This window comes from Chiloscyllium plagiosum, unplaced genomic scaffold (assembly GCF_037043375.1).
Source record: "Chiloscyllium plagiosum isolate Xiang-an unplaced genomic scaffold, Cpla_swu_hap1 HiC_scaffold_35, whole genome shotgun sequence".
Lineage (NCBI taxonomy): Eukaryota > Metazoa > Chordata > Chondrichthyes > Orectolobiformes > Hemiscylliidae > Chiloscyllium > Chiloscyllium plagiosum.
In genome coordinates this window covers 16,118,956-16,146,240 of record NW_028270173.1, presented here as the reverse complement: position 1 = coordinate 16,146,240, position 27,285 = coordinate 16,118,956, and the positions used below count along the sequence as shown (strand labels likewise).

Sequence of the window (27,285 nt, the reverse complement as noted above, 5' to 3'; positions counted from 1 at the left end):
CATTGGTTAGGTCACTTTTGGAATATTGTGTGCAATTCTTGTCTCCTTCCTATCAGAAGGATGTTGTGAAACTTGAGAGGGTTCAGAAAAGATTTACAAGGATGTTGCCAGGGTTGGAGGATTAGAACTATAGGGAGAGGCTGAATGTTTTCTCTGGAGCATCAGAGGCGGAGGGCTAACCTTATAGAGGTTTATAAAATCAGAAGTGGAATGGATAGGATAAAGAGACAAGTTCTTTTTCCTGAGGTGGGGCTGTTCAGAACTGGAGAGCATAGGTTTAGGGTGAGTGGGGAAAGGTATAAAAGGGACTTAAAGGGCAATGTTTTCATGCAGAGGATGGTGCTTGTATGGAATGAGTTGCCAGAGGAAGTGGTGGAGGCTGGTACAATTACAGCATTTAAATGACATCTGGATGGGTACATGAGGGTTTAGACTACATGCTGGCAAATGAGGAGTTGGACCGAAGGGTCTGTTTCCATCTTATACATCTCTATGACTCTAATAAAATCTGAAGTATGAAAACAAACACCCCCAAAATGAAGTCAAGAATTTGAAATTGTTGAACTGAACGTTGAGTCACGAAAACCCACAGAGTACCTTGCTGAAAGGTAAAAGTCGAGGGAGATAATGAGGATAATCAGTACTTGTAAAAAATAAAATGGTGTTGGAGAAATTAATAGTGTTTAATATGATAATAGAAATTAATATGATAAGTCATTAGGCAATTTTTGAGAAAATGTGGAGCTCAGGTTGAAGTTCAGGTTGTAAGTTTACTTGCTGAGCTGGTAGGTTTGTTCTCAGACATTTAGTCACCATGCTAGATAACATCATCGGTGAACCTCTGTTGAAGCTTCACCAGACGCTCACTGATGATGTTACCTAGTATGGTGACAAAACGTCTAAGAACAAACCTACTAGCTCAGTGAAAAAACTTACAACCTAAATCATCAGGTTCTGCAAATCCACACCACAGATGGCTGAAGGAAATTGCCCTGGAAATGTTTGATGCATCTTCCAAAAATCTGTTGACTTTGGAGCAATTCCTACAGAGTGGAGTCTGGCAAATGTAAGGTCACTGTTTAAAGAAATGGAAAGAGAAGAACAATATAATTACAGATGAATTAGCAGTGCCTCAATTATTGGGAAAAAGCCAGAGTCTATCATAAAAGACATTATAAAAGATTATTTGGAAAGCATTAGCAGGACTAGGCGAAACAGTATGGGTTTATGAAAGGCAATTCATGCTTAACTAATGTACTGTTTTTCTTTGAAGATTTAACAAGTCAAATTGATATGGGAGAACAGCGGATTTGGTGTATTTGGATGTTAGGAAAGCTTTTGTTAAGATCTCACATCAGAAGCTAGTAGGTAAGATTAAAGTAAAGGGGTTTGCAGATAATGTTTGACATGGATTGAGAATTGATTGACAGGTCAGAAAAAGAGAGATGGAAACAAGTGGATGTTTTCTGGGTAGTGTGTGGTGACTAGCAGTGATCCACAGTGATCCACAGGCTATATAAAAATCATTTGGATGAAGGAGCCAATTACAACATTCCTAGTTTGCTGATAATTAAAACAAGGTGGGAATGTGAGTGTGAGCAGGGTGTAAGGAAATTTTAGGGTGACTTAGTGGAGTGTGTGGGCGGACTTATGACAGATACAGTATAGCATGGATGGGCATGAAGTTTTATAGTTTGATGTGAAAAACAGAAAGGCAGAGTAATATTTAAATTTGTTTACAAAGGAATCTAGGTACCCTTATACACCGATGAAAATAAGGAAGTGCAGCAAGTAATAAGGAATGGAAACGGTACAATCCACCTCATTGTACTCATCCTCCTCCTTAACCCCACCCCGTTTTCTTCCTTCTTCCCAAATCCCCAACGGCACTTTCTATACTCCCGCCCTCTTCACTCCTCTCTTGCATTTTCCATGCGTAGCCATTCCTTCTTCACCTTCTCCAACTCTCTCAATCACCCCAAATGCCTCCTCATCATTCCACCTTCTCACAGCAGCCAGTTTAGTCCACCCCAATCCTCATGCACCAACTGTATCGCAAGGGTATTGGGAGGTTATGACCAGTACCTCTGCAGGGAATATTAATGAGAGGGTCTACGAGAATTTGGAAAGTATGAAGGGTTTGACAGAGTAAATAAGGAGAGACTGTTTCCAGTGGCAAAGGGATCACTAAGCAAAGGGATGGAATGTAGGGTCATTAGAAAAGAAGTAGAGTGAGGTGTGTGGGGAGTTTCACATCGCCAGTTATGAATGCAGAGCCTCCTAGTGGCCTGAGGAAAGCTATAACAGTATATTCCAAAATTTAACTGTGAGCACTTCAATGTAAAGACTATTGGAGAATGGGGTGCAGTGAAGAGATAGCAGGAGGTGGTGATAAATTAACTCGATGGGCACTAGATGAATACTTCAAACAAGACAACCTCTGTGCCCTATTGACGATATTCTGCTCCTTCTGATTTTCTGATCTTGTGTTGCTTCCCACCTGAAACAGGTGGATATCCCTCTGTCCATCTCAGGACTGTTACGACATGGGATAAACTCTACTGCTTAATTTAAAACCAGCAACACACAAAAGATTTATCCTGTGCAGCAATTTCTGAAAATTGAGAGGCCAAGAATTATTTAAGGTAAAAATTAACAACTTTATTTCTTAATGTATAACAGAGAATAATAAATGATAACTATTTCCAACTCCATCATCTAACCTAACGTTTACCTTCCCCTTCCACAATACACATCGGATAAAACTCCTAATTAAGATTTACAAAACAAAACTTCTTATCTTAAAACCAGGCAGCTTTCGGTTCTTCTATTTGGATCTCCTTATGTCTTCTTTTCTTCATCTTAGGGACTTTGCTTCACATGTTACTGATTGCTTAACATACTTTTAAGAGAGCTATTTTTCAGGCAGTCTTTTACATGCTGGTAGCTGGGCACTTCTCCTCTCAACTGTTCAATTTTCCCAGGTCTTATACTCCCAAAGCATCGGCATGTGTCATTGGCTTTTAAGATTGTCACTATACTAAATTCAAACTGGATTGGAGTTTGGTATTGTTTGGGATATAATTTAAACTGATGGGCCTAATTCGAATCGGTTTTGTCGTTTCCATATAACCACCTACTTAGCTACCCCCGTAACTGGAGCACCTGTTACATTGTACCTTATTGAGAACACTTGGTGCTGTCACTGCTAGCTTTTAACTCTCTTAAAGGTACAGTACACCCACAACTTCATAACAGGACCAGACCCAAGAGGGGTTGGCTGTTATGTCTGTGTAAATTTTAGTAAAATTTCCATTTAATCAGGCCAGAGGCTCATCATCTGAATGATTTAAAGTTAGAATATATAGCATACAAATACAAGGTATGGGGGAAATATCAAATAATAGAAAAACAATGTATTGATTTCAATTTAATTCCATTTTGATGACCACAGCCTCTGGTTCTCTGACTATTTTTATTGAAGAATCACATTTCAAATGGATTAATGATCAGGCGACAACACCAACATCCCAAGAATTTATAATGTGGTATATAACTTTAAACAAAAAATTGTACAGTGTCTTTTAAAATTAATTTAAATAAATGAAATTTTAGGACAATTTCACTCATGTAGACAATGATAGGTACATCAATAAATCAGAGAATCATAACTTTAATTCTACTAATAGTCTGGTGTATACTAATTGAAATCAATTTATTTAATTAAACATTAGCAATTAATGACAATAGACAATAGGTGCAGGAGTAGGCCATTCAGCCCTTCAAGCCTGCACCGCCATTCAATATGATCATGGCTGATCATTGCTAATCAGTATCCTCTTCCTGCCTTATCTCCATAACCCTTGATTCCACTATCTTTGAGAGCTCTATCCAACTCTTTCTTAAATGAATCCAGAGACTGGGCCTCCACTGCCCTCTGGGGCAGAGCATTCCACACAGCCACCACTCTCTGGGTGAAGAAGTTTCTCCTCATCTCTGTCCTAAATGGTCTACCCCGTATTTTTAAGCTGTGTCCTCTGGTTCGGCACTCACCCATCAGCGGAAACATGTTTCTTGCTGCCAGAGTGTCCAATCCTTTCATAATCTTATATGTCTCAATCAGATCCCTTCTCAGTCTTCTAAACTCAAGGGTATACAAGCCCAGTCGCTTCAGTCTTTCAGTGTCAGGTAATCCCGCCATTCCAGGAATTGACCTCGTGAACCTACGCTGCACTCCCTCAATAGCCAGAATGTCTTTCCTCAAGACCAGAACTGCACACAGTACTCCAGGTGTGGTCTCACCAGGGCCCTGTACAGCTGCAGAAGCACCTCTTTGCTTCTATACTCAATTCCTCTTGTTATGAAGGCCAGCATGCTATTAGTCTTCTTCACTACCTGCTGTACCTGCATGCTTGCCTTCATTGACTGGTGTACAAGAACACCCAGATCTCTCTGTACTGCCCCTTTACCTAAATTGATTCCATTGAGGTAGTAATCTGCCTTCCTGTTCTTGCAGCCAAAGTGGATAACCATACATTTATCCACATTAAACTGCATCTGCCATGCATCTGCCCACTCACCTAACTTGTCCAGGTCACCCTGTAATCTCCTAACATCCTCATCACATTTCACCCTGCCACCCAGCTTTGTATCATCAGCAAATTTGCTAATGTTATTGCTGATACCATCTTCTAGATCATTAACATATATTGTAAAAAGCTGCGGTCCCAGCACGGATCCCTGCGGTACCCCACTGGTCACTGCCTGCCATTCCGAAATGGAGCCGTTTATCACTACCCTTTGTTTCCTATCAGCCAACCAATTTTCAATCCAATCTAGTACTTTGCCCCCAATACTATGCGCCCTAATTTTATTCACTAACCTCCTGTGTGGGACATATACACCCGCTAAATTTACATATCATATTCACTACAGATTGTCAAATCAATCTTCACTACATCAGAAAGTGAGGACTGCAGATGCTGGAGATCAGAGTCGAGAGCATGGTGCTTGAAAAGCACAGGTCAGGCAGAATCCGAAGAGCAGGGGAATCAATGTTTCGAGCATAAACTCTTCATTAGGAATGAGGCTTGTGGACCGGAGGGCTGACCACACCGGTTTATTTATTTTCCCACTTTATCCCAGGCCCAACCTTCTAACTCGGCACTGCCTCTTGACCTGTCCATTGTTTTTCCCACCTATCTGCTCCACCCTCCTCTCTGACCTATCACCTTCTCCCCCACCTTCATCTACCTATTGCATTCTCAGCTGGCTTCTCCCCCAGCCCCACCCCCTCCCATTTATCTCTCAGCTCCCATCCCTGGCCCATAAGCCTCATTCATGATGAGGCCTTATGCTCGAAACTTCAATTCTCCTGCTCCTTGGATGCTGCCTGACCTGCTGTGCTTTTCCAGCACCACAATCTTCATTATAGTCTTACTCCATATAGATGTTCAAGATAGATTACTGTTTCAATGTGGCTTCAAATCTGCCATTAATTTGGTATACATGGCATTCAAATAAAAGGTGTGGAATAATATTGAGTAAAACAAAAATATGTGTTGAGCTTATTATTCTTGGCTTTAATAAGATGTCAATTCAGTTTTGATGAGCAAAGCCCTCTGTTCTCTAGTTATTTTTTGTTGAAGAAAGCCATTTCTGGAATGCTAAGCTGACTTCGCTCTCCACCTGTGACTGAGATCAACATCCATCAGTTTACAGCTGGCAGGGGCAAGGTGGAGGGTGCGAAATTATAGACTGATCTGTCAGTGCCCTTTAATCCCGCAGATCGTCAGTGGGGCGGAGTTTTTCCCGTTAAGTTTTGGTCCCGTATAGAAGAAGGGGAATAGCCTCTCAATGAAAGTGTGGGTGAAAGTGTGGAGATGGGACATGGTGTCCGCATTGTAAAATGACACCTGTCCAGCCTCATAGTCCAGGAAAACCCCGATCTTCCAGGGATTCACACGTGGGGAGAGGAGGATCCGTGTGGGTGAGGTGGCAGCAAAATAACCACTTCCAGGACTGAGCCTCACAATCCAGTGTCCGGTTCCTGGGTTTGGATAAATTCCACTTTTCCTCTCCACAGACTCTTGGGCCACTCCCAGACCCCACCGGGTTTTCTCCCCCACCTCCACCTCCCAGTAATGTCTCCCTGATGTGAATCCCTCTGCTCCAAGGACACAAAACCAGGGATCAAATCTCTGTGGGGAGTCAGGGAGCAGCTGCGATTTGTCTCCGAGTCTCACACTGGTCCGGTCCTCAGACAGGATGAGCTGGGGATGTGCTGTGTTCGGATCCAGAGTCAGAGAGGCTGGAGCTGGGGAAAGAAACAGAACAACCACAATCAGTGACAGGCAAAGGAAGGGGTTAGGGTTGGAGAGTTGAAAAAAAGGCAGTTGGTGATTTCGACAGGGATAGGATGTGTTGTGGGAATGCATTTGGGGAGAACGTGAAACAGGAGGAAATAATGTACATGGCAAAGTGGGACATCGAGACGGTCGGACCACAGAGATGGGACTGAGTGAGAGGGTGATCAAGAGGGAATGAGTGATGGGGATGGGACAGTGAAGAAGTGAAAAGTAATGAGTGTCGAAGAAGTGAAAAGTAATGAGTGTCAAAGAGTGAAAAGGAAGGGAGTAGGACTTGGGGAAGACAAGGCAGGGGAAGGGAAGGATTAAAACAGAAGGAGAGGGCAGCTGAGGCAGGTGGACGTTGGGTGAAAGAAGGGATGGGTGGAAAGGCAGGGGAGTGTGAAGAAGAAGCAAGAGGATTCCAAGGATGTTGGAAGTCAACAGTGTCATGGACGTGTGAGAAAGTGAAACTGAGAGGGAGGAAGAGTTTATGAATAAACAAGAGAGAAGGTGATGGGTGTAGGAGAAGATAAGTATGAGGTGAATAGTGAGCTGGGGAAAGGGGACGCAAGTGTTCGGAAGAGCTGGATTGAAGTGTCTGAGAATGAGGGTTATAACACAGTGAATGAGATTGGGACAGACAGGAGAGAGGGAAAGCAGAAGAGGGGACTAAGAGCAGAGTGATGGAAGGATAGTTTGGAGAGGATTAGGATTAGGAGTAAATGAGGGGAGATTAATCTGTAGGGAGTTAATAGCGAGCAGGGAAGTGAGAGTATGTGAGGTAGAGTAATGGAGAGTTTGCTGAGAGATGGGAGTGTGAGGGGGTGACAGTTGAAAAAAGGATACAAGGAAGACTGAGGTTGGATAATAGAGAGAAGATAATAGAGATAATAGGTTCAGGGAGAGCAATGCTTAAGGATAGGATGAATGGAAGGCAATCGGATGCAGAGGGCAAGGGTGGAGTGAATTTAAGGAAGAGAGACCCAGATGGGAAGGCAAGCTAAGGGATACAGAAGGTGAGGAGCTGGAGAGGCTGCAGGTTGAGTGGAGTCTGTTTGAGACATAGACTGATGTGGTAGGGAATAGAGAGCTGAAAGGCAGCTGAGCATGTTGTGGTTGTACAGGACATTGGTTATCCCACTTTTGGAATATTGTGGGCAATTCTGGTCTCCTTCCTATTGGAAGGATGTTGTGAAACTTGAAAAGGTTCAGAAAAGATTAACAAGGATGTTGCCAGGATTGGAGAATTTGATTTGGGTTGAGATATCTGGTCGGCATGAAGGGTTGGAACAAAGGGTCTGTTTTTTTGTACTGTACATCTCTATGACTCTGTGACTGTACATACCTTAGACGGTGTTTAAAATGTGATAAAGACAGAAATAAATTCTGGGAAATACTATGTAAGTAAGATTGTATTGGGAAGGAGGCACTGAAGAACCATGACATAAGTTTAAAAAAATGTGGTGGAAAAATTACTGGGATTGTAAGCTGATATACACAAACATAGGAATTACACACAGAGCTAAATCATTTGGCTTCTTCAGTTTGTTCCACCATTCAATAAGATAATGGCTGATCCTAACATCCAGAGGGGAACATGCTAGAGTCTATCAGAAATGACTTTCTAATGATTTGGAAATCATTGACAGAATTAGCTAAAGTCAGCATGGGTTTAAGAAAGGGAACTCCTGTTGAATCTAAATAAATGAATTTGCAATGATTTGAGGCATAATCTGGTGATAAGTTGGGGAGTGTTACTTGAATGGATGACGGTAGAGAGGCAAAGAGGGCGTGGAGGAACAGTAAGGATTGTTCAGTCCGATCTGCCATAAGAAAAAAACTGGAAAGGATGTCTGACAAGTATAATAAGGGAAATTAAGGATCATTTAAGAACAAGGAAGTGGCAGAGATATTGGCAAAAAAAAAGCAAGACACCTGAGGTTTGGGAAGTTTTGATTTCAGCAAAAGGTGGCTCAAGACTTAAATAAGATTTGGAGAACAATAGAATATGAGAGTAAGGTTGCTGAGAGCATACAAACGGATTGTCAAATTTTCGATCTATATATAAAGAGAAAATGTTTATTGAAAGCAAATGCAGTTCCTTGAGAGTGAGAAACAAGGGAACTTATAATGGGTAAAAAGAGAGATGGCAGGTCAATTAAGTACACACTTTGTTGCATCTTCACAAAAGGAGCACAGAAATAATATCCCAAAAATGTTATCGAACAGAGGGCCTACTGAGAAGGAAGAACTGTAAGAAATCTGTCTTCATAGGAAGTGCCACAGTGGAAAGTGCTGCTTAAAGGCTGCTAATCCCCAGGGCTTCATGAGGAATTGGCCCCAGAAATAATAGATGAATCACTCATCATCTTTCAAGATGGTATGAACTCTGGAATAGTTTCCATGCATTGGGGGGTAGCTAGTGTAACCTCACGATTAAAAAATAACCACAGTAAGTACCGAGAAAACAGGGAATTAAAAATCGGCCTGACATCAATCGTGGAGAAAAGCTATAGCCGATTATAAAAGATTTAATAGTGCAGCACTTAGGAAAAATATAGCAATCAAATAGACTCAGCAGCAATTTACAAGTGGAAATTATGCTTGACATATTAACTGGAATTATTTGAGGATATAACTAGCAGGTTTAATGTGGTTTATTTGGACTTTCAGAACACTTTTGATAAGATTTCACATATGAGCTTAGTGTGTAGAATTAAAATGCATGTGCTTGACGGTAGCGTACTGAGACGACTGGTTTACAATCAGGAAACAGAATGGGAACAAACTGTACTTTTTCCAAAATGCAGGTAACGAATAGTGGTGTACTGCAGGGATCAGTGCTTGGTTCCTCCATTCACAACATACATGAATGATTTAGATGAGGGAACGAAATATAAAATTACATCCAATTATTTTGGGCCTTGGTGAAACCACATCTGGCTCATTTCAGACAGCTTTGTTCCCTTATCGGAGAAAGGGTGTTCTTGCTAATGTGGAGAAGGTTTCACAATCTGATTACTAGCATGGCAAGACTGTACCATGAAGAGAGACTGAATCAGTGTACTGTTAGGCTCAAAATGATCTCATTAAACCAAACCATTAAGGGTTAATTGTTAAGGGTTAATTGCACATGACAATAAGTAATTGAAGTGAAGTGAAAAATAAGCTTGGTGTAAAACACAGCCTATTTTGGCTGAAAGATAATTGCATGATCTTGATTGTCTGTCGGGGCCATTTTAATACAGTTAACGCTGAGCCATAATGGAATGTAGAACATAGAACACAGATCATATAACAATACAGTGCAGAACAGGCCCTTCGGCGCTTGATGTTGCGCCGATCTGTGAACTATTCTCAGCTTGTCTCTTTACACTATCCCAAAGTCATCCATGTGCTTATCTAAGGATTGTTTAAATCTCCCTAATGTGGCTGAGTTGACTACATTAGTAGATAGGCCATTCCATGCCCTTACCACTCTGCGTAAAGAACCTGCCTCTGATACCTGTCTTAAATCTATCACCCCTCAATTTGTAGTTATGCCCCCTCATACATGCTGACATCATCATCCTAGGAAATAGACCTTCACTGTCTACCCTATCTAATCCTCTGATCATCTTGTATGTCTCTACCAAATCCCCTCTTAGCCTTCATCTTGTCAATGAGAACAGGTTCAAGTCTCTCAGCCCTTCTTCATAAGGCCTTCCCTCCAAGACCAGGCAACATCCTGGTAAATCTCCTCTGCACCTTTTCCAATGCTTCCACATTGAACCTGAAATATGGGGACCAGAACTGTACACAATATTCCAAGTGTGGCTGCACCAGCGTTTCGTATCATCGCAGCATGATATTGCAGCTCCAGAACTCAATCCCTCTACAAATGAAACCTAACACACCGTATGCCTTCTTAACAGTACTATCCACCTGGGTGGCAACTTTCAGGGACCTAAGTACATGGACTCCAAGATCGCTCTGCACATCCACACTACCAAGAATCTTTCTATTGACTCAGTACTCTGCCTTCCTGTTATTCTTCCCAAAGTGCATCACCTCACAGTTAGCTGCATTAAATTCCATTTGCCACCTCTCAGCCCAATTCTGCAGTTTATCCAAGTCCCCCTGCAACCTGTAACATTCTTCCAAACTGTCCACTACTCCACCGACTTTAGTGTCGTCTGCAAATTTACTAGCCCATCCACCTATGCCTGCATTTAAGTCATTTATAAAAATAACAAACAGCAGTGATCCCAAAACAGATCCTTGTGGTATACTACTAGTAACTGGACTCCAGACTGAATATTTTCCATCAACCACCACTCGCTGCCTTCTTTCAGAAAGCCAGTTTCTAATCCAAACTGCTAAATCACCCTCAATTCCATGCCTCTGCATTTTCTCCATCAGCCTACCATTTGGAGACTTATCAAAGGCTTTACTGAAGTCCATGTATACCACATCAACTGCCCTACCCTCATCTACATGCTTGGTCACCTTCTCAAAAAACTCAATGACGTTTGTGAGACACAACCTGCCCTTGACAAAACCATGTTGACTATCTGAAATCAAATTGTTGCTTGATAGATGATTATAAATCTTATCTCTTATAATCCTTTCCAGAACCTTTCCTACAACAGAAGTAAGGCTCACTGGTCTATAATTACCTCTACTGCCCTTCTTGAACAAGGGCACAATATTTGCAATCCTCCAGTCCTCTGGTACCAAACCTGTAGACAATGTTGACTCAAATATCATTGCCAAAGTCTCTGCTATCTCCTCCCTAGCTTCCCAGAGAATCCGGCCTAGGGACTTGTCTACTTTCACTCCTTCTAGAATTGATAACACCTGTTCTTAACTAATCTTGATCCTTTCTTGTTTAATACCTCATACCTCATTCTTCTCCTATACAATATTCTCCTTTTCCTGAGTGAAAACCAATGAGAAATCGAATGTCTGGAAAAGTAAGTACGATGAAATGGTGATCCAGTGCATAACCAGAACAGTATTAACATCAGGAAGTTTGTCCTACACTTGGGACTTTCCCCATCAGAATGGGTCCGTGACACCAGAGCCATGGAATTTCCCATTAGACTGGAATTCAAGGACAGTGCTGTGAAAACTGAGGTACTGCTCTGAGTTCCAGCCATCCTTCAGGAACGTCTGACAGGCGGATGACAACGAGATTAGTTTGTTCAATATGTCAAAATTCATTCAGACTGGTAGATACACTCATTAGTTTGCATATGCCTAAAGCAGATTAAGCTTTAAGTGTTCTTTTTCTCTTGAAGGAATTGCTGGAGATAACAGCAGAAATAACCTAATGTATTTGTTACTTAATTGTCCTCCTCAACACTTACACCAAAAAGACCATCACTAAAATGTGTGACTTCATTATAAACACATTGCTGTTTTACTGGTTTTGCTGCATGTAGGTTTGTTCACTCAGTTCCAACATTACAACAGTGGATATTATTCAAAAATCCTTCACTAGTTCAGAAACACTTTGCACCATGCTATGGGTGTTGTAAGGTGGTATTAAATAGAAGGTTATACTGCTTTCTTAATCTTCCTTGTAATGATTTCTCTGTGATTTGGAGGGGAATTCATGGTTCTCACTGCTGCTCATAGTCTCTCTTTCCCTCTCCCTTGTCACTCATATTCCAAGCATCCTAAGTAATGTAGCTCTCCTCATGCAGAACTGATGGCAGAATGTTTACCAATTTCCTCAAGAAAGCCTCAGCACATTCCTGCACTCTCTTCCAAACATGTGTAAAACTGGCTGGGAACATGACATTGAAGCCCATCCCTCGAAATGAATTAAACATCCGATCAAATTCATAGAGTGATCAGTTCATTCACTGCTTGATTAATTAGATTGCTCCTAACATAAGCCTCACCATAAGCAAACTATGTTATCACCATTCATTATGGACGTTTATGGATATCTCAGATTTGTTGTATAATCTGTGACTGCGTTCAACCTATAAACAGCTATCTCTTCATTGTTTTGAACCTTGAACAGTTCAGTAAGGGCACAGCACTCCCTTCTTTATTCAGCACAGAGTCACAGATTCTGATAAACTTAAATTAGCTAGAACCCTAGAGTCATACAGCACTCAAGCAAGCCCTTTGGACCAGATTTCATTATTAATCAGGTAAAGGCCAAGTTGAGTTTTTTTTATATCTGCAGCCCAGGAACAGGCTCTTCAGTCCTCCAAGCATGAACCGATCCAAATGTACTGTCTAAACCTGTCGGTCAATTCCTAAGCATTTGTATCCCTCTGCTCCCCACCTACTCATACATCTGTCCAGATGCATCTTAAATGAATCTACCGTGCCTGCCTCTACCACCTCTGCTGGCAACGCATTCCAAATGCCCACCACCCTCTGTGTGAAGTACTTATCACGTGTATCCCCATTAAACTTTCCACTTCTGACCTTGAAAGCATGACCTCTTGTTATTGAATCCTTCACCCTGGGAAAAAGCTTGTCTCTATCCACCCGGTCTATACCCTTCAATAATTTTGTAAACCTCAATCAGGTCCCCCCTCAACCTCCTTTTTTCTAGTGAAAATAAATCTAACCTACTCAACCTTTCTTCACAGCTATCATTTCCATACCAGGCAACATCCTCGTAAACCTTCACTGCACCCTCTCCAAAGTGTCCACATTCTTTTGGTAATGTGGCGACCACAACTGTACAAAGTATTCTAAATGCAGCCGAACCAATGTCTTGTACAATGTTAACATGACTTTCCAGCTCTTATATTCAATACCCCATCCTATGACAGCAAGCATTTTATATGCTTTCTTGACCATTCTATCCACCTGTGCAGCAACCTTCAGGGTACAATGGACCTGCACTCCCAGATCTCTCTGCCCATCAACCTTTCCCAAGGCTCTATAATTAGACTTGCCTAAATGCATCACCTCACATTTGTCTGGATTGAAAGCCATCTGCCACTTTTCTGCCCAAATCTCCAGTCTATCTATATCCTCCTGTATTCTCTGACAGTTCCTTATGCTTTCTGCTAGTCCACCAATCTTTGCATCATCTGCAAACTTGCTTATCATACCAACAGTGCCCACTTCTAGATCATTTATGTGTATTAAAAACAACAGTGGCCCCAATATTGACCTCTGTGGAACACCACTGGTCACCTTTTTCCATTTCAAGAAACTCCCTTCAACTACTACTCTCTGTCTCCTGTTGCTCAACCAGTTCTTTATCCACCTAGCTAGAACACCCTGCACACCATGTGACTTCACTTTCTCAATTAATCTACAATGGGGAACCTCATCAAGCGCCTTACTAAAGTCCATGTATAAGACATCAATAGCCCTTCTTTCATCGCTCAACTTGGTCACTTCCTCGAAGAACTCTATTAAGTTCGTAACGTATGATCTCCCTCGCACAAAACCATGTTGCCTATCATTGATAAGCTCATTCTTTTCTAAATATAAATAGATTCTATCTCTCAGTACCCTCTTCAGCAACTTCCCCACCACTGACGTCAGGCTCACTGGTCTGTGGTTACCCGGAATATCCCTACTACCCTTCTTGTATAGGGGGACAACATGAACAACCTTCCAGTCCTCCGGCACCTCACCTGTATTTAAGGATGCCACAAAGATATTTGTCAGGGCCCCAGCAATTTCTTCTCTCGCCCCCCCCCCCCCCCTCCTCAGCAACCTGGGATAGAACCCATCCAGTACTGGGGATTTGTCCACCTTAATAACCTCTAGCATACCCAACACATCTTCCGTACTTATGCCAATGTGATCCAGACTAGTCAAACTTCTATCTCTAATCTCAAGATTCATCATGTTCCTCTCGTCAGTGAACACTGATTCAGAATCTCACCCATTCTCTCAAGTTCGGCAAACAGCCTTCCTTCATTATCTTTTAGTGGACCAATCCTTTCTCTAGTTACCCACTCGCTTCTTATATAAGAATAAAATGCTTTGGGATTTTCCTTAATTCTGTTTGCTAAAGCTATTTCATGACCCCTATTAGCCCGCTTGATTCCTCGTTTAAGACTTGTCCTACTCTTCCGATATTCCTCCAGGCCCCGTTCTGTTCTTAGCTGCCTAGACATTATGTACGCTTCTCTTTTCCTCTTGGCTAATCGAACAATTTCTCCTGTCATCCACGTTTCATGAATCTTGCCCTTCCTATCCTTTGCCTTCAACGGGACATGCCTATCCTGCACTACCGCTAACCTATCTTTGAAAGCCTCCCACATCTCAAATGTGGACTTCCCTTCAAGTAGCTGCGTCCAATCCATATTTCCCATCTCCTGCCTAATTTTGATATAATTGACCTTGGCCCAGTTTAGCACTCTTCCCTTAGGACCACTCTCTTCTTGTGACGGACTTGCTCACTTAAGTGATTTATTTGATTGCTACATGCAACAATCATTCTTTCAGTACTGGACTGTGAGTTCTCTGAATAAGTAGCCAAATTAAAGGTAACTTGTGGTGATATGTGTCTTTGTTTGCGAATTCTATTAGTTCTATTAGATTACATGGATCAGTTGGAGCGGCAGTTAGAGACGACAAGGAATTTACAGTGTGATGAATCACAGTTACAGGAAGGGAGAAAAGCCGTTGATACAGTCAGGTAGATGGTTTAACTCCAGGAAAATTAGGAGGGGCAGCCAGGTGGTGCAGAAATCTCAAACAATTATGCTGTTTTCAAAAATGTAGGGGGTGATGGGCTCTCAGGGGAATGTAGCATAAACAGCTAAGTTTCTTGTACTGAGAATGGCTTCATGTAATAAGGGGTATATCGGGTTCCAAGTGATCAATTTTAATACGGGACTTGCTAATCAGAAGCACAACCATACCTTTTTGCTGCCCAGAGAATGGTGGGCAGAGAGAAATCAGAATTGTGTGTTGTCCTCCTGGTGACAGGATCAAGGACATCTTGGAGAGGGTGCAGAATATTCTAAAAAAGAGGAGAGGGACTAGCAGGAGATTGTTGTACACATTGGAACTAACGACATAGGAAGGGAAAAGGATGAGATTCTGAAGGGAGATTACAGAGAGTTAGGCAGGAATTTAAAAAAGGAGGTCCTTGAGGGTAGGAATATCTGGATTACTCCCAGTGCTACGAGCTAGTGAGCGTAGGAAAATGAGGATAGTGCAGATAAATGTGTGGCTGAGGAGCTGGTGCAGGGGAGAAAAGGGTTCACTGGAATCTCTTCTGGGGTAGACGTGACCAGTACAGGAAGGATACATTGCACCTGAATTGGAAGGGACCGAATATACTGGCAGGGGAATTTGCTAGAGCTGCTCAGGAAGATTTAAACTGGTAAGGTGGGGGAGTGGGACCCAGGGAGATAGTGAGGAAGGAAATCAATCTGAGATTGGTACATTTGGGAAAAGGAGCGAGTTAAACAGTCAGGGCAGGAAGGAACAAAGCAGAGAACAAGGTAGGACTGATCAATTAAAATGCATTTATTTCAATGCAAGAGGCCTAACAGGGAAGGCAGATGAACTCAGGGCATGGTTAGGAACATGGGACTGGGATATCATAGCAATTACAGAGACATGGCTCAGAGATGGACAGGACTGGCAACTTAATGTTCCAGGATACAAATGCTATGGGAAGGACAGAAAGGGCGACAAGAGAGAAGGGAGAGTACCGTTTTTGATAAGGGATAGCATTATACTTAGGTAGGATATTCGTAGAAATACATCCATGGAAATTCTTTGGGTGGAAATGAGAGTTAGGAAAGGATGATCTGCTTATTAGGGTTGTATTATTGATCCCCAGTAGTCAGCGCGAAATTGAGAAACACATTTGTAAGGAGATCTCTGTTATCAGGAAGAATAATAGGGTGGTTATGGTGGGGGATTTTAACTTTCTAAACATAGACTGGGACTGCCATAGTGTTAAGGGTATAGATGGAGAGGAATTTGTTAAGAGTGGACAAGAAAATGTTTTGATTTAGTATGTGGATGTACTGACTAGAGAAGCTACAGAATTTGACATATTTTTGGGAAATAAGGCAGGGCAGGTGACTGAAGTGTCACTTTGGGGCCAGGAACCACAATTCTATTAGTTTTAAAATAGTGATGAAAAATGATAGACTGGATCTAAAAGTTGAAGTTCTAAATATCAGAAAGGCCAATTGTAACGGTATTAGGCAAGAACATTCAACAGCTGATTGGGGACAGATATTCGCAGGTAAAGGGACGGCTGGCAAATGGGAAGCCTTCAGAAATGAGATAGAGAGTCCAGAGACAGTATATTCCTGTTAGAATGAAAGGAAAGGCTGGTAGATGGAGGGAATGCTGGATGTCTAGAGAAATTAAAGTTTTCGTTAAGAAAAAGAAGGAAGCATATGTCATGTACAGATAGCAGAGATGGAGTGAATTCTTAGAAGAGTAGAAAGGCAGTAGGAGCATACGGAAGAGGGAAATCAGGAGGGCAAAAAAGGGACATGAGATAGCTTTGGCAAATAGCGTTAAGGAGAATCCAAAGGGTTTTTACAAATACATTTCAGAACAAAAGGGTAACTAGGGAGAGAATAGAACTCCTCAATAATCACCAAGGCAGCCTATGCGTGGAACCACAGGAGATGGGGGAAGATACCAAACGAGTATCTTGCATCAGTGTTTACTGTGGAGAAGGACATGGAAGATATAGAATATGGGGAAATAGGTGGTGATAATTTGAATAATGTCCATATTACAAACAAAGTGGTGCTGGATGCCTTAAAATGCATAAAGGTGGATAGATCCCCAGAACCTGATCAGGTGTACCTAGAATTCTTTGGGAAGCTACAGAAGTGATTGCTGGTCTCTTGCTGAGCTATTTGTATCAATGATAGTCACAGGTAAGGTGATGGAAGACTGGAGGTTGGCTAACGTGGTGCCACTATTAAAGAAAGATGGTAAGGAAAAGCCAGGGAACTATAGACCAGCGAGCCTGATGTCGGTGGTGGGCAAGTTGTTGGAGGGAACCCTGAAGGACAGGATGTACATGTATTTGGTAAGTCAAGGACTGATTAAGGATAGTCAACATGGCTTTGTGCATGGGAAATCATGTCTCACAAACTTGATTGAGTTTTTTGAGGAAGTAACAAAGAGGATGGATGAGGGCAAAGTGGTAGACATGATTGATATGGACTTCAGTAGGTAGTTCGACAGGGTTCCTCATGGGAGACTGGTTAGCAAGTATAGGCCATGGAAAACAGGGAGAACTAGCCATTTGGATACAGAACTGGCTTGAAGGTAGAAGACAGAGGATGATGGTAGAGGGTTGCTTTTCAGACTGGAGGCCCATTACTAGTAGTGTGCCATAAGGATTGGTGCTGAGTCCACTGCATTTTGTCATTTACATAAAATATTTGGATGTGAGGTATAGGAGGTATAGTTAGTAGGTTTGCAGATGGCATCCACATTGGAGAAGTAGTGGACAGTGAAGAAGGTTACATCAGATTACAACGGGATCTTGAACAGATGGGCTAATGGGTTGAGGAGTGGCAGATGTGTTTACTTTAGATAAATGCAAGGTGCTGCATTTTGGAAAGGCAAATATGGTCATAGCTTATACAGTTAATGGTAAGGTCCTGGGGAGTGTTGCTGAACTAAGAGACCTTGGAGTGCAGGTTCATAGTTCCTTTAATGTGGAGTTACAGGTGGATAGGATAGTGAAGAAGGCTTTTGGTATGTGTTCCTTTATTGAACAGAGCATTGAGTTTAGGAGTTGGGAGGTCATGTTGCGACTGTACAGGATGTTGGTTAGGCCACTTTTGGAATATGGTCTTCAGTTATGATCTCCCTCCTATCGAAAAGATGTTGTGGAACTTGAAAGGGTTCAGAAAAGATTTACAAGGATGTTATCAGGGTTGGAGGATTTGAGCGACAGGGAGAGGCTGACTGGGATGGGGATGTTTTCCCTGGAGCATTGGAGGCAGAGGGGTGACCTTGTAGAAGTTTATAAAATCGTGAGGGCCATGGATAGGGTAAATAGACAAGCTCATTTCCCTGGAGTGTGGGTGTGGAGAACCAAAGGGCATAGGTTTAGGGTGAGAGGGGAAGCACGTAAAAGGGACCTAAGGGCCAATGTTTTCATGCAGAGGGTGGTGTGTGTATGTGATTCCAGAGGAAATGGTGGTGGCTGGTACAGTTACAACATTTAAAAGGCATCTGGATGGGTGTATGAATAGTTCAGAGGGATATGGGCCAAGTGCTAGAAAACGGGACTAGATTAGGTTAGGATATCTGGTCGGCATGGGCGCGTAAGACCGAAGGGTCTGTTTCCGTGCTGTACACCTCTATGATTCTATACAATGACAACCAACGTATCTACACTCCAAATAATTTTATAAACATCCAGAAGGTCACCACTCAGCCTCATATGCTCCAGGGAAAAATGACTCAGCCTATCCAGCCTCTCCTTGTAATCAAACCTTCCAGTCTCAGTCACATTCTTGGAAACCAATTTTGGACCCTTCCATTTTAATAGCATCCTTCCTACAGCAAGGTGACCAGAATTGTATGCAGTACTCCCAATGTAAACCTATCATTGCCTCATACAGCTTGTACTCAAATCTCTCACTGATGAAAGCAAGTGTAACAAACTGTCCTGCCTACCTTTGACACCACTTTCAAGGAACTATGTACCTGCACCCTCAGTCTTGCTTCCCAGGGCCCTACGATTAGCTGTGTAAACCTTGCCCTGGTTTGTCTTACAAAAATGCATTTATCTGAATTAAACTGCATCTGCCATTCCTTGGCCGACTGGCCCAGTTGATCAAGATCTGTTGTAGTCTTCGATAACCTTCTTCACTGTTCACTATAACACAAAGTTTGGTGGCATCTGCATTATTACTAACCATGCCTCCTATATTCTCATCAAAACCATCTATATGAATAATGAATAACAGTGTACCCAGTACTGATCTGTGTGGCACACCACTGGTCACAGACTTCTAGTACAAACAACCCTCCAGCACCACGCTTTGTCTCTGCCTTCAAACTAACTTGGTGTCCAATTGGCTGGCTCTCCTTGGATCCCACGTGAGCCAACATTACTAATCAATTGACCATGTGAAACCTTGTTGAAGACCTTGCTAAAATCCATGTAGACAACTATCTCCTTGGTCACCTGTTCACAAAACTCAATCCAATTTGTGAGACATTATTTCCCACACTCAAAGCCATATTGACTATTCCTAATTAGTCCGTGTCTTTTCAAATGTACATACTTCCTGTCTCTCAGAATCCTCTCCAACAACTGACCCACCGCTGATGTTAGGCTCACTGGTATTTAGTTCCCTGGCTTTTCCTTGCAGTCTTTCTCAAATAATGCCACAAGAATAGCCACTATCCTGTCTTCCAACACCTACTCTCTGACTATCCAATTACCACCATAGGATTAATTATATTGTATCTGGTGGTAAATGTGTTTTTGAGATAAAAATAGCAAAAATGTCATCCAAGACATTCCTATCTCATTTTGAATTTCATTTGCTGTATTTATCATGAGTAGACAAAGAGGTGCTGATGCTGGAAGTCTGAAATAAATGCAGAAATTGCTGGTGTGAAAGCATAATCAAATGTTTCAAATCTGGCAATTTCTGCTCTTGTTTTTCCATTCCTTGTTACAGACAGATCATATCACTGATTTGACACTCAGTGCTAAAGGCTTCAGCTATTTCACAAGTTGTACACACAGAAATATGAAAAGAGAGTCTTACAGGATTAATAACAAATAATATGAGTATTTAAAATATGGCTTTTCATCTCAACATAACTGGATTTATCCTCAGGAAAATTAATGTAAAAATTTTACCTGGGTGAATGACGTTTATCATTTCTCTCCATGTTGTGTACTGTAAAGGCCCGGCGTACTTTCCAACAGATAGGACTAACTCTGTAGTTGAGAGTTGCTGATGTTCATCACTAATCCTGTAATTATTAAACAGATGATGTTACAAATTCCACTTTGTCTGAATATTTCAGAAGTGACTTAAGTGGTCGCGCCATTGTGTTTGAAAATGAAATGTTAATTGTTTTTTGCACAACCGGGCATAAGTAATTTGATAATGTAAGACTGAACACCCGGTGAAGAGAAAGGGTTTATAAACCTTTCAACAGATTAGGCATTCCGACAGCACACTCAGATTATTAACATTTCCAGATTTCCACACTCAGATTAATAACATTTCCACATGTTATTAACAGAGCATTTGGAACAAAGACAAAGACTGAAATCATTTCCAATGTTTAACGTCCAAATGTGCATTATGAGAGCTGCTCAACTTCCCTGGAATCCTACTCTTTTTTCTAGTGACCTGTTGAACATCTGGTTTCATTTGCTTCCCATTGCTAGTTGATCTTCCGCTGCCGGGTTGCCCAGCTTTGGGTTGTCCAGCTTTGGAATTCCCTCTCTAAATCTTTCAATCTCTTCATTTGTTTTATCCCATGAGATTTCCTAAAATCCACATTAGTCAACTGCAATAATATCTTGGTTTATGTTTTGATTTCAAATGTTTCTGTGAAATGCCTTGTGCATCAAATTATATTAGGATGCAATATAAATACAGGATATTTTGTAGTGATGCTTAAGGTTATACACTGAACAAATACAATAAAAACAAGAATCATTATTCCATCTTAAACTATGACTGTCTTGACTTGGTCAAAAGCCATATAGAGAAGTGGCCATTCCCTGGAAACATGGGCCATATGTCGCTGTCAGGGTCAGGGGAATGTGACACAATCTGCCCAAATCAGGTCAGTAATTACTTTCAGCCTCAGAACCAGGTTATATTATTTTCAGGCATCTTGTCATTGATAATAATGTTGTAGAACCATTTTATAAAATTCTAATACTGTTTCAACACTACAAATAGAACCTTATATGAAGTCAATTGCGTAGAGTTACTGTCAGCAAATAAACAACTCTTTAAACAAGGACAATAACCAGGAAATAAATCCATAATAACCCATCACTGAGTTATTGAGTAAACTGTGCAGAGTTTCAGTAAAGAGGATGTCCTACCTTCTCTTCCGACAAGCCACATCCTGAAAGAAATGAATCACAAATAGTGAGGATGGCAGTGACAGATTTCAAGTGGAGTCAGACAGACAGGCTGCTGAATGAGCAGACACAATGCAGAGATGTAAAGTGATACATTTTGGAAGGAAGATTGAGGAGAGGGTAAAATAAATTAGAACTGACCATCAGTCCCGCTCACAAACACAGTGACTGTCACTGTTCCAGACATAACTACACACTCACCAAGGGTGAAGAATGGAGCTAAAAGCCACACCAGCCATGATCAACTCAGTCCACTCATATGTCATCATAGACACGGAGAACATGCAAACTCCACACAGGCTGTCACCCAAGTTTGGAATAGAGCTCGGGTCTGTGGCCCAAAGAGGCAAATGTATGAATCACAAGACCACCATATTGCTTCACCTTATGATCTCATGTCACATGGAACTGAAATTAGATTACAATGGGATCTCTTTGTATTTATTCACAGGAAGAGGATGTCGTTGACTGTATCAGTATGTGTAGCCCATCCCTAATCACCCAGATGGTAATTGCAATGAAGAGTCAAAATCATTGTGATGGAGTCACATGTACTCCAGCTCAGTGAAAGATGGCAGCTTCCTTCCCTTAAGGACATTCGTCAACCAGAATGTTTTTCCTCCATTCGGTAACAGTTTTATGGTTATCAAAAGATTCTTAATTCAAGAATGTTATTTAATTCAATTTCCACTCTGTGCCGTGGCAGAATTTCACCCAGACCATTATTTGGGTCTCTGGAATAATAGGTAAAAACAATGACTGCAGATGCTGGAAACCAGAGTCTAGATTAGAGTGGTGCTGGAAAAGCACAGCAGTTCAGGCAGCATCCAAGAAGCAGTAAAATCAACGTTTCAGGCAAAAGCCCTTCATCAGAAATACAGGCAGAGAGCCTGAAGGGTGGAGAGATAAGTGAGAGGAGGGTGGGGGTGGGGAGAAAGTAGCAAAGAATACAATAGGTGAGTGTATCTGGATTAATAGTCTAGTGACAACACCACTAGGCATTCAACTCCGCATGTGACTTGATGCTAAGCTTGTAGAATACCAATCAACAATCTACTAGATAATGCCACGAGGAGATAAAGAGACTTGGTAATATAAAGATAATAACAAAGCAAGAATCAATAGCGCAATTCATTCCTGTGAGGTTGTCAGTTTTACTAAGAATCTGCAGTGTGGAAGCAATTAGTTGAGTGAAAACAGAAAAACTGTGCATAGAGTCAAAAGTTCACTTTAATTCATCTTCCATTTATGTCAGTCAATTTTCTATTCATTGAGCTACCTGATGAAGGAGTGATGCTACAATAGCTTCTGCTTTTAAAGAAACCTGTTGGACTATAACTTGGTGTTGTGTGATTTTTAAATTTGCTGCCCATCCCGAACCCCCACCTCCTTGCTGGTCCAACACCGAGACCTCCATATCATATTTAACAGTTAATATCAGTAATTTTATGGGTGTTTTGAATCTTGCAAGAGATTGAATCATCTGCTATATAAATAGACCTTTTTTTTCCATATGATGAGCATCAAAAGAGGACAAGATGTGCTGGTTTTTTTAGATCCTACTGTTGTCGTTAAACATCATTCATTTTGCAGATACATTGTGTGAGGGTACAACTTTATGTCTCCCTAAGATAGGTGAGGAGTTGGCTATTTATTCATGAACCTCAGTCTTATAACTTTTCAATGGGTGATAGCTTGAGAGAACCATTGCTAGCTTTACAATTAGAACGTTTTAGTTTGGAGCCGAGCAAGATAAACCACCAGGCAATGTGATTGTGCTGTCTAAATCAATTTTATACATAGTGTCACAGAGTCATACAACTCAGAAAAATACTCTTTGGTCCAACTGATCAGTGCCGACCAAATATCCTCAGCTAATCTAATCCCATTTGCCAGCAATTGGCCCATATCCCTCTAAACCCTTCCTATTCATATACCCATCCAGATACCTTATAAATGCTGTAATTGTACCAGCCTGCACAACTTCCTCTGGCAGCTCATTCCGTACATGTACCACCCTCTGAATGAAAAGATTGCCCTTTGGGCCTCTTTTATATCTTTTCCCTCTCACCCTAAACCTATGTTCTCTAGTTCTGGATTCACCCACCCCAGGGAAAAGACCTTGTCTGTTTATCCTATCTATGCCCCTTATGATTTTATAAACTTCAAAAGGGTAATCCCATAGCCTCTGACGCTCCACGGAAAACAGCCCCAGCTTATTGAGCCCTATAGCTCAAATCCTCCAACCTTGGCAACATCCTTGTAAATCTTTCTGAACACTTACAAGTTTCACAACATCCTTCCAATAGGAAGGAGACTAGAATTGCACACAATATTCCAAAAGTGGCCAAACCAATGTCCTGTACAGCCTCACAACTCCTATACTCAATGCTCTGACCAATAAAAGAAAGCATACCAAACACCTTCTTCACTCTCCTATCTACCTGAGAGTCTACTTTCAAGGAGCTAGGAACTGAACTCCAAGGTCTCTTTGTTCATCAACTCTCACGAGGACCTTAAGTTAGAAGTCCTGCTCGGATTTGATTTTCCAAAATGCAGCGCCTTTCATTTTATCTAAATTAAACTCCATCTGCCATACCTCAGCCCTTTGGCAATCTGATCAGGATCTGAGGTAACCTTCTTTGCCATCCGCTACACTTCCAATTTTGGTGTTATCTGCAAACTTACTAACTATACCTCCTATGTTAACATTCAAATCATTTATATAAATGAAAAGTAGTGGACCCAGCATCAATCCTTGTGGCACTCCACTGGTCATAGGCCTCCAGTCTGACATATAACCCTCCACCACCACCCTTTGCCTTCTAACCTTCAGCCAGTTCTGGATCTAAGTAGCTAGCTCTCTCTGTATTCCATGAGATCTAAACTTGCTAACCAGTTTCCCATGAGGAACCTTGTTGAATGCCTTCCTGAAGTCCATATAGATCACATCTACCACTCTGCCCTCATTAATCCTCTTCGTCACTTCTTCAAAAAACTCAATCAAGTTTGTGAGACATGATTTTCCATGCACAAAGTCATGCTGACTATCCCTAATCAGTTCTTGCCTTTCCAAATACACAAAAAATCCTGTCCATCAGAATTCCCACCAATAACTTGCCCACCACTGATGTCAGGCTCACTGACTTTTCCTTAGCACCTTTCTTAAAAGAGTGGCACCATGTCAGCCATTCCCCAGTGACTATTGATTAGATTAGATACCCTCCCGTGTGGAAACAGGCCCTTCATCCTAACAACCAACACTCTGAAGAGTAACCCACCCAGACCCATAATTCCCTCTGACTAATGCACCTAACACTAGGGACAATTTAGCATGGCCAATTCACATGAGCTGCTTATCTTTGGACTGTGGGAGGAAAGCGGAGCACCTGAAGGAAACCCACACAGACATGGAGAGAATATACAAACTCCATACAGACAGTCGCCCAAGGCTGGAATCGAACCTGGGACCTTGGTGCTGTGAAGCAGCAGTGCTAACCACTGAGCCACCGTGCTGCCAATGATACAAATATCTCAGCAAGGGAGCCAACAATCACTTCCCTAGCTTCCCACAAACTTCTGGGGTACACCTGATTGTATTCACTTTTATGCATTTCACAACATGCAGCACCTACTCCTCTGTAATATGGACATTTTTCAAGATGTCACCACCAATTTCCCCACATTTTATATCTTTCTTGTCTAGCTCCACAGTAAACACTGGTGCAAAATATTCGTTTAGTATCTCCCCTATCTCCTGGGACTCCACAGAAAGGCTGCCTTGCTGATCTTTGAGAGGTCTAGTAACATTTCTCATCATGAGTGACGCTTCACTGAAATCACCGGAATACATTGCCTCACCTTCAGGACTACCAGCTCGTCTTTTTGCTCCATCTGTTTCTGCAACTTTGAGAGTTCCTCTTCAATAGAATTTAAATTCTCCTGAATCTCTCGAAGGTTTTTCTCCATTGATTCTACAATCCTCTCCTCTTCTTCCCTGAGGTCTCTGAGCAAACGCTGCTCTTTCTCAGTGAGAATCTGGTGCATTTTAGTGAACTCGGATGTGATGTGGGTCTGCAGACCGCTCGCCTGTTCCTACCAAATGAAATGTGAAACCTCATTAATGTCCCGCGATAAAGGGAACAAAACTAACCGAGATCCCAGAGAATCAGCACAGGGAGAGCTCACCCTCACTTCGGAAATCTTCCGTTTCTGGGTCAGTTCCGTTTGTAGAACCGCCGATTTCTTCTCTGTGAGAGAATCTAAGGAAGATTTCAGCTGATCCTAGAATTGGGAAAAATAATTACACAATTATATTGTCATACAGTGAAAATGTGAAAAAAAAGAGTCTAGTTTCACCTTTTACCTTGTAGATTTCAATAGCCTCATTGATCGGCAGGAAGCGGTGCTCTCTGTGTTCCCGCGAATCTTTACAAATCAGACAGATCAATTTCTTGTCAGTTTCACAAAACAGCTTCAGATCTTCCTGATGTTCCTCACAGTGAGGTTTACTTTCCGTCTCTTTCGGCTCCAGCTTTAATTTTCGAGCCTCCTCGGCCAGATTCGCTAAGGCCCGATTTACCCTGAGGTTTCTTTCCGCAAACGCCTCTCTACATTCCGGGCAGGAGTTTATCTCCTTCTTTTCCCAACTCTGGGTGATACAGGAGCGGCAGAAGTTGTGCCCACAATCCAGTGTAACCGGATCGGTGAAGAAATCCAGACAAATGGGACAAATTGTCTGATCTATCAAACTCTGGAGCTGCTGTTTGGAAGCCATTTTCAATTTGGGTATTTCCTGATTCCACCTTTCTCATTAACAGTTGGCAACGAACTTCCTGGACGTACTGAAGAGCTGACCTGACGCATAGCAAAAATAACTAGCCAGACAGACACGGGTAACTCACTCGCAGACTTTACTACTCTACGAAGTTTCAATGTGCCTCCGCTGGTGAACACATTCGGTTCAACGAATGTCTACCATAAAGTGCCTTTTAAAACAAAAACCGTCCTCTCAACCTTTGCGCATGAGAGGAAAAATGAACTTAAAATGTTGAAGATCAAACCAGGTCGAACACGGAGATCGCAGAGGAGATGGGCGGGGAATGAGTTCTCCTTAAACTTCGTTAAAAATCACACGACACCAGGTTATAGTCCAACAAGTTTAAATGGAAGCACAAGCTTTGATTTTCAACTTTGTCCATCCCAGTCCAACACCGGCATCTCCAAATCCTTGAACTTCGGTTCACACTGGACTTGAAGCTGATTACAAACACTGCGCTGAAATCCGATATAAAACCCCAAACTCGCAAACTGAATTGGGTGAATGTTTGCAGTCGGCCAACATCAAACGCAAACGTGCAGGAGAAAATTTTAGAAAATGAGACATACAAGAATTTTCACGGAGAAGAAGAGGGATGTTTTATTTTTCAAACAACATGTGGCCGTTTGTGAAATGTTGGCGCTATACTGTGATGTAGGAAGTGCATCAGGCACCAGGGCACATTGACCAGAACAGCTGGTTTGGGATATTGATAGGGCGAGAAATGTAAATCACTGCAGATGGAGGATATTCCCATCGCCAGATCAGAATATTATCGTCATATTATCATTTACACCAAAGGCAGAGAACATACCCGGTGCCATTTTAAAGAGTAATGGAGAAGATCCCATATCTCACGGTGCCATAAACCTTCTCAGACCCGCATGGCAGGTTCCATCTGGATTATAGTCCAGGCCTCGGTGTCCCTGACCTGACTCAGAGGGAAGAGCGCTCCCACTGAACGACAACTCCCCGTGTCTGCGAGGGTTTCCTCCGGGTGCTCCGGTTTCCTCCCACAGTCCAAAAATGTGCAGGTCATGTGAATTGACCATGCCCGTAGT

The 27,285-nt window shown here is 41.9% G+C and overlaps 1 protein-coding gene across 1 annotated transcript; it reads right to left on the bottom strand.

Moving 5' to 3' along the window:
• Window positions 1–5,561: 5,561 nt before the first annotated feature.
• LOC122541541 (zinc-binding protein A33-like) lies at window positions 5,562–26,200 on the bottom strand. Its single transcript, XM_043678370.2, has 6 exons — window positions 25,772–26,200; window positions 25,594–25,689; window positions 25,267–25,500; window positions 21,367–21,389; window positions 20,155–20,270; window positions 5,562–6,316 (listed from the first exon to the last, which is right to left on the bottom strand). Exons 1-6 carry the CDS (start codon window positions 26,180–26,182, stop codon window positions 5,766–5,768), a joined length of 1,431 nt encoding a protein of 476 aa, XP_043534305.2. The 5' UTR covers window positions 26,183–26,200; the 3' UTR covers window positions 5,562–5,765.
• Window positions 26,201–27,285: the final 1,085 nt, after the last annotated feature.

Excerpts from the sequence above, each read along its gene's own strand:
- LOC122541541 (XM_043678370.2), bottom strand. The coding sequence starts at position 26,182 with ATGGCTTCCAAACAGCAGCTCCAGAGTTTGATAGATCAGACAATTTGT. Across the intron at positions 25,690-25,771 it reads AGGCTATTGAAATCTACAAG|GATCAGCTGAAATCTTCCTT; the intron begins GTAAAAGGTGAA and ends TCCCAATTCTAG. Across the intron at positions 25,501-25,593 it reads GGAAGATTTCCGAAGTGAGG|GAACAGGCGAGCGGTCTGCA; the intron begins GTGAGCTCTCCC and ends TTCATTTGGTAG.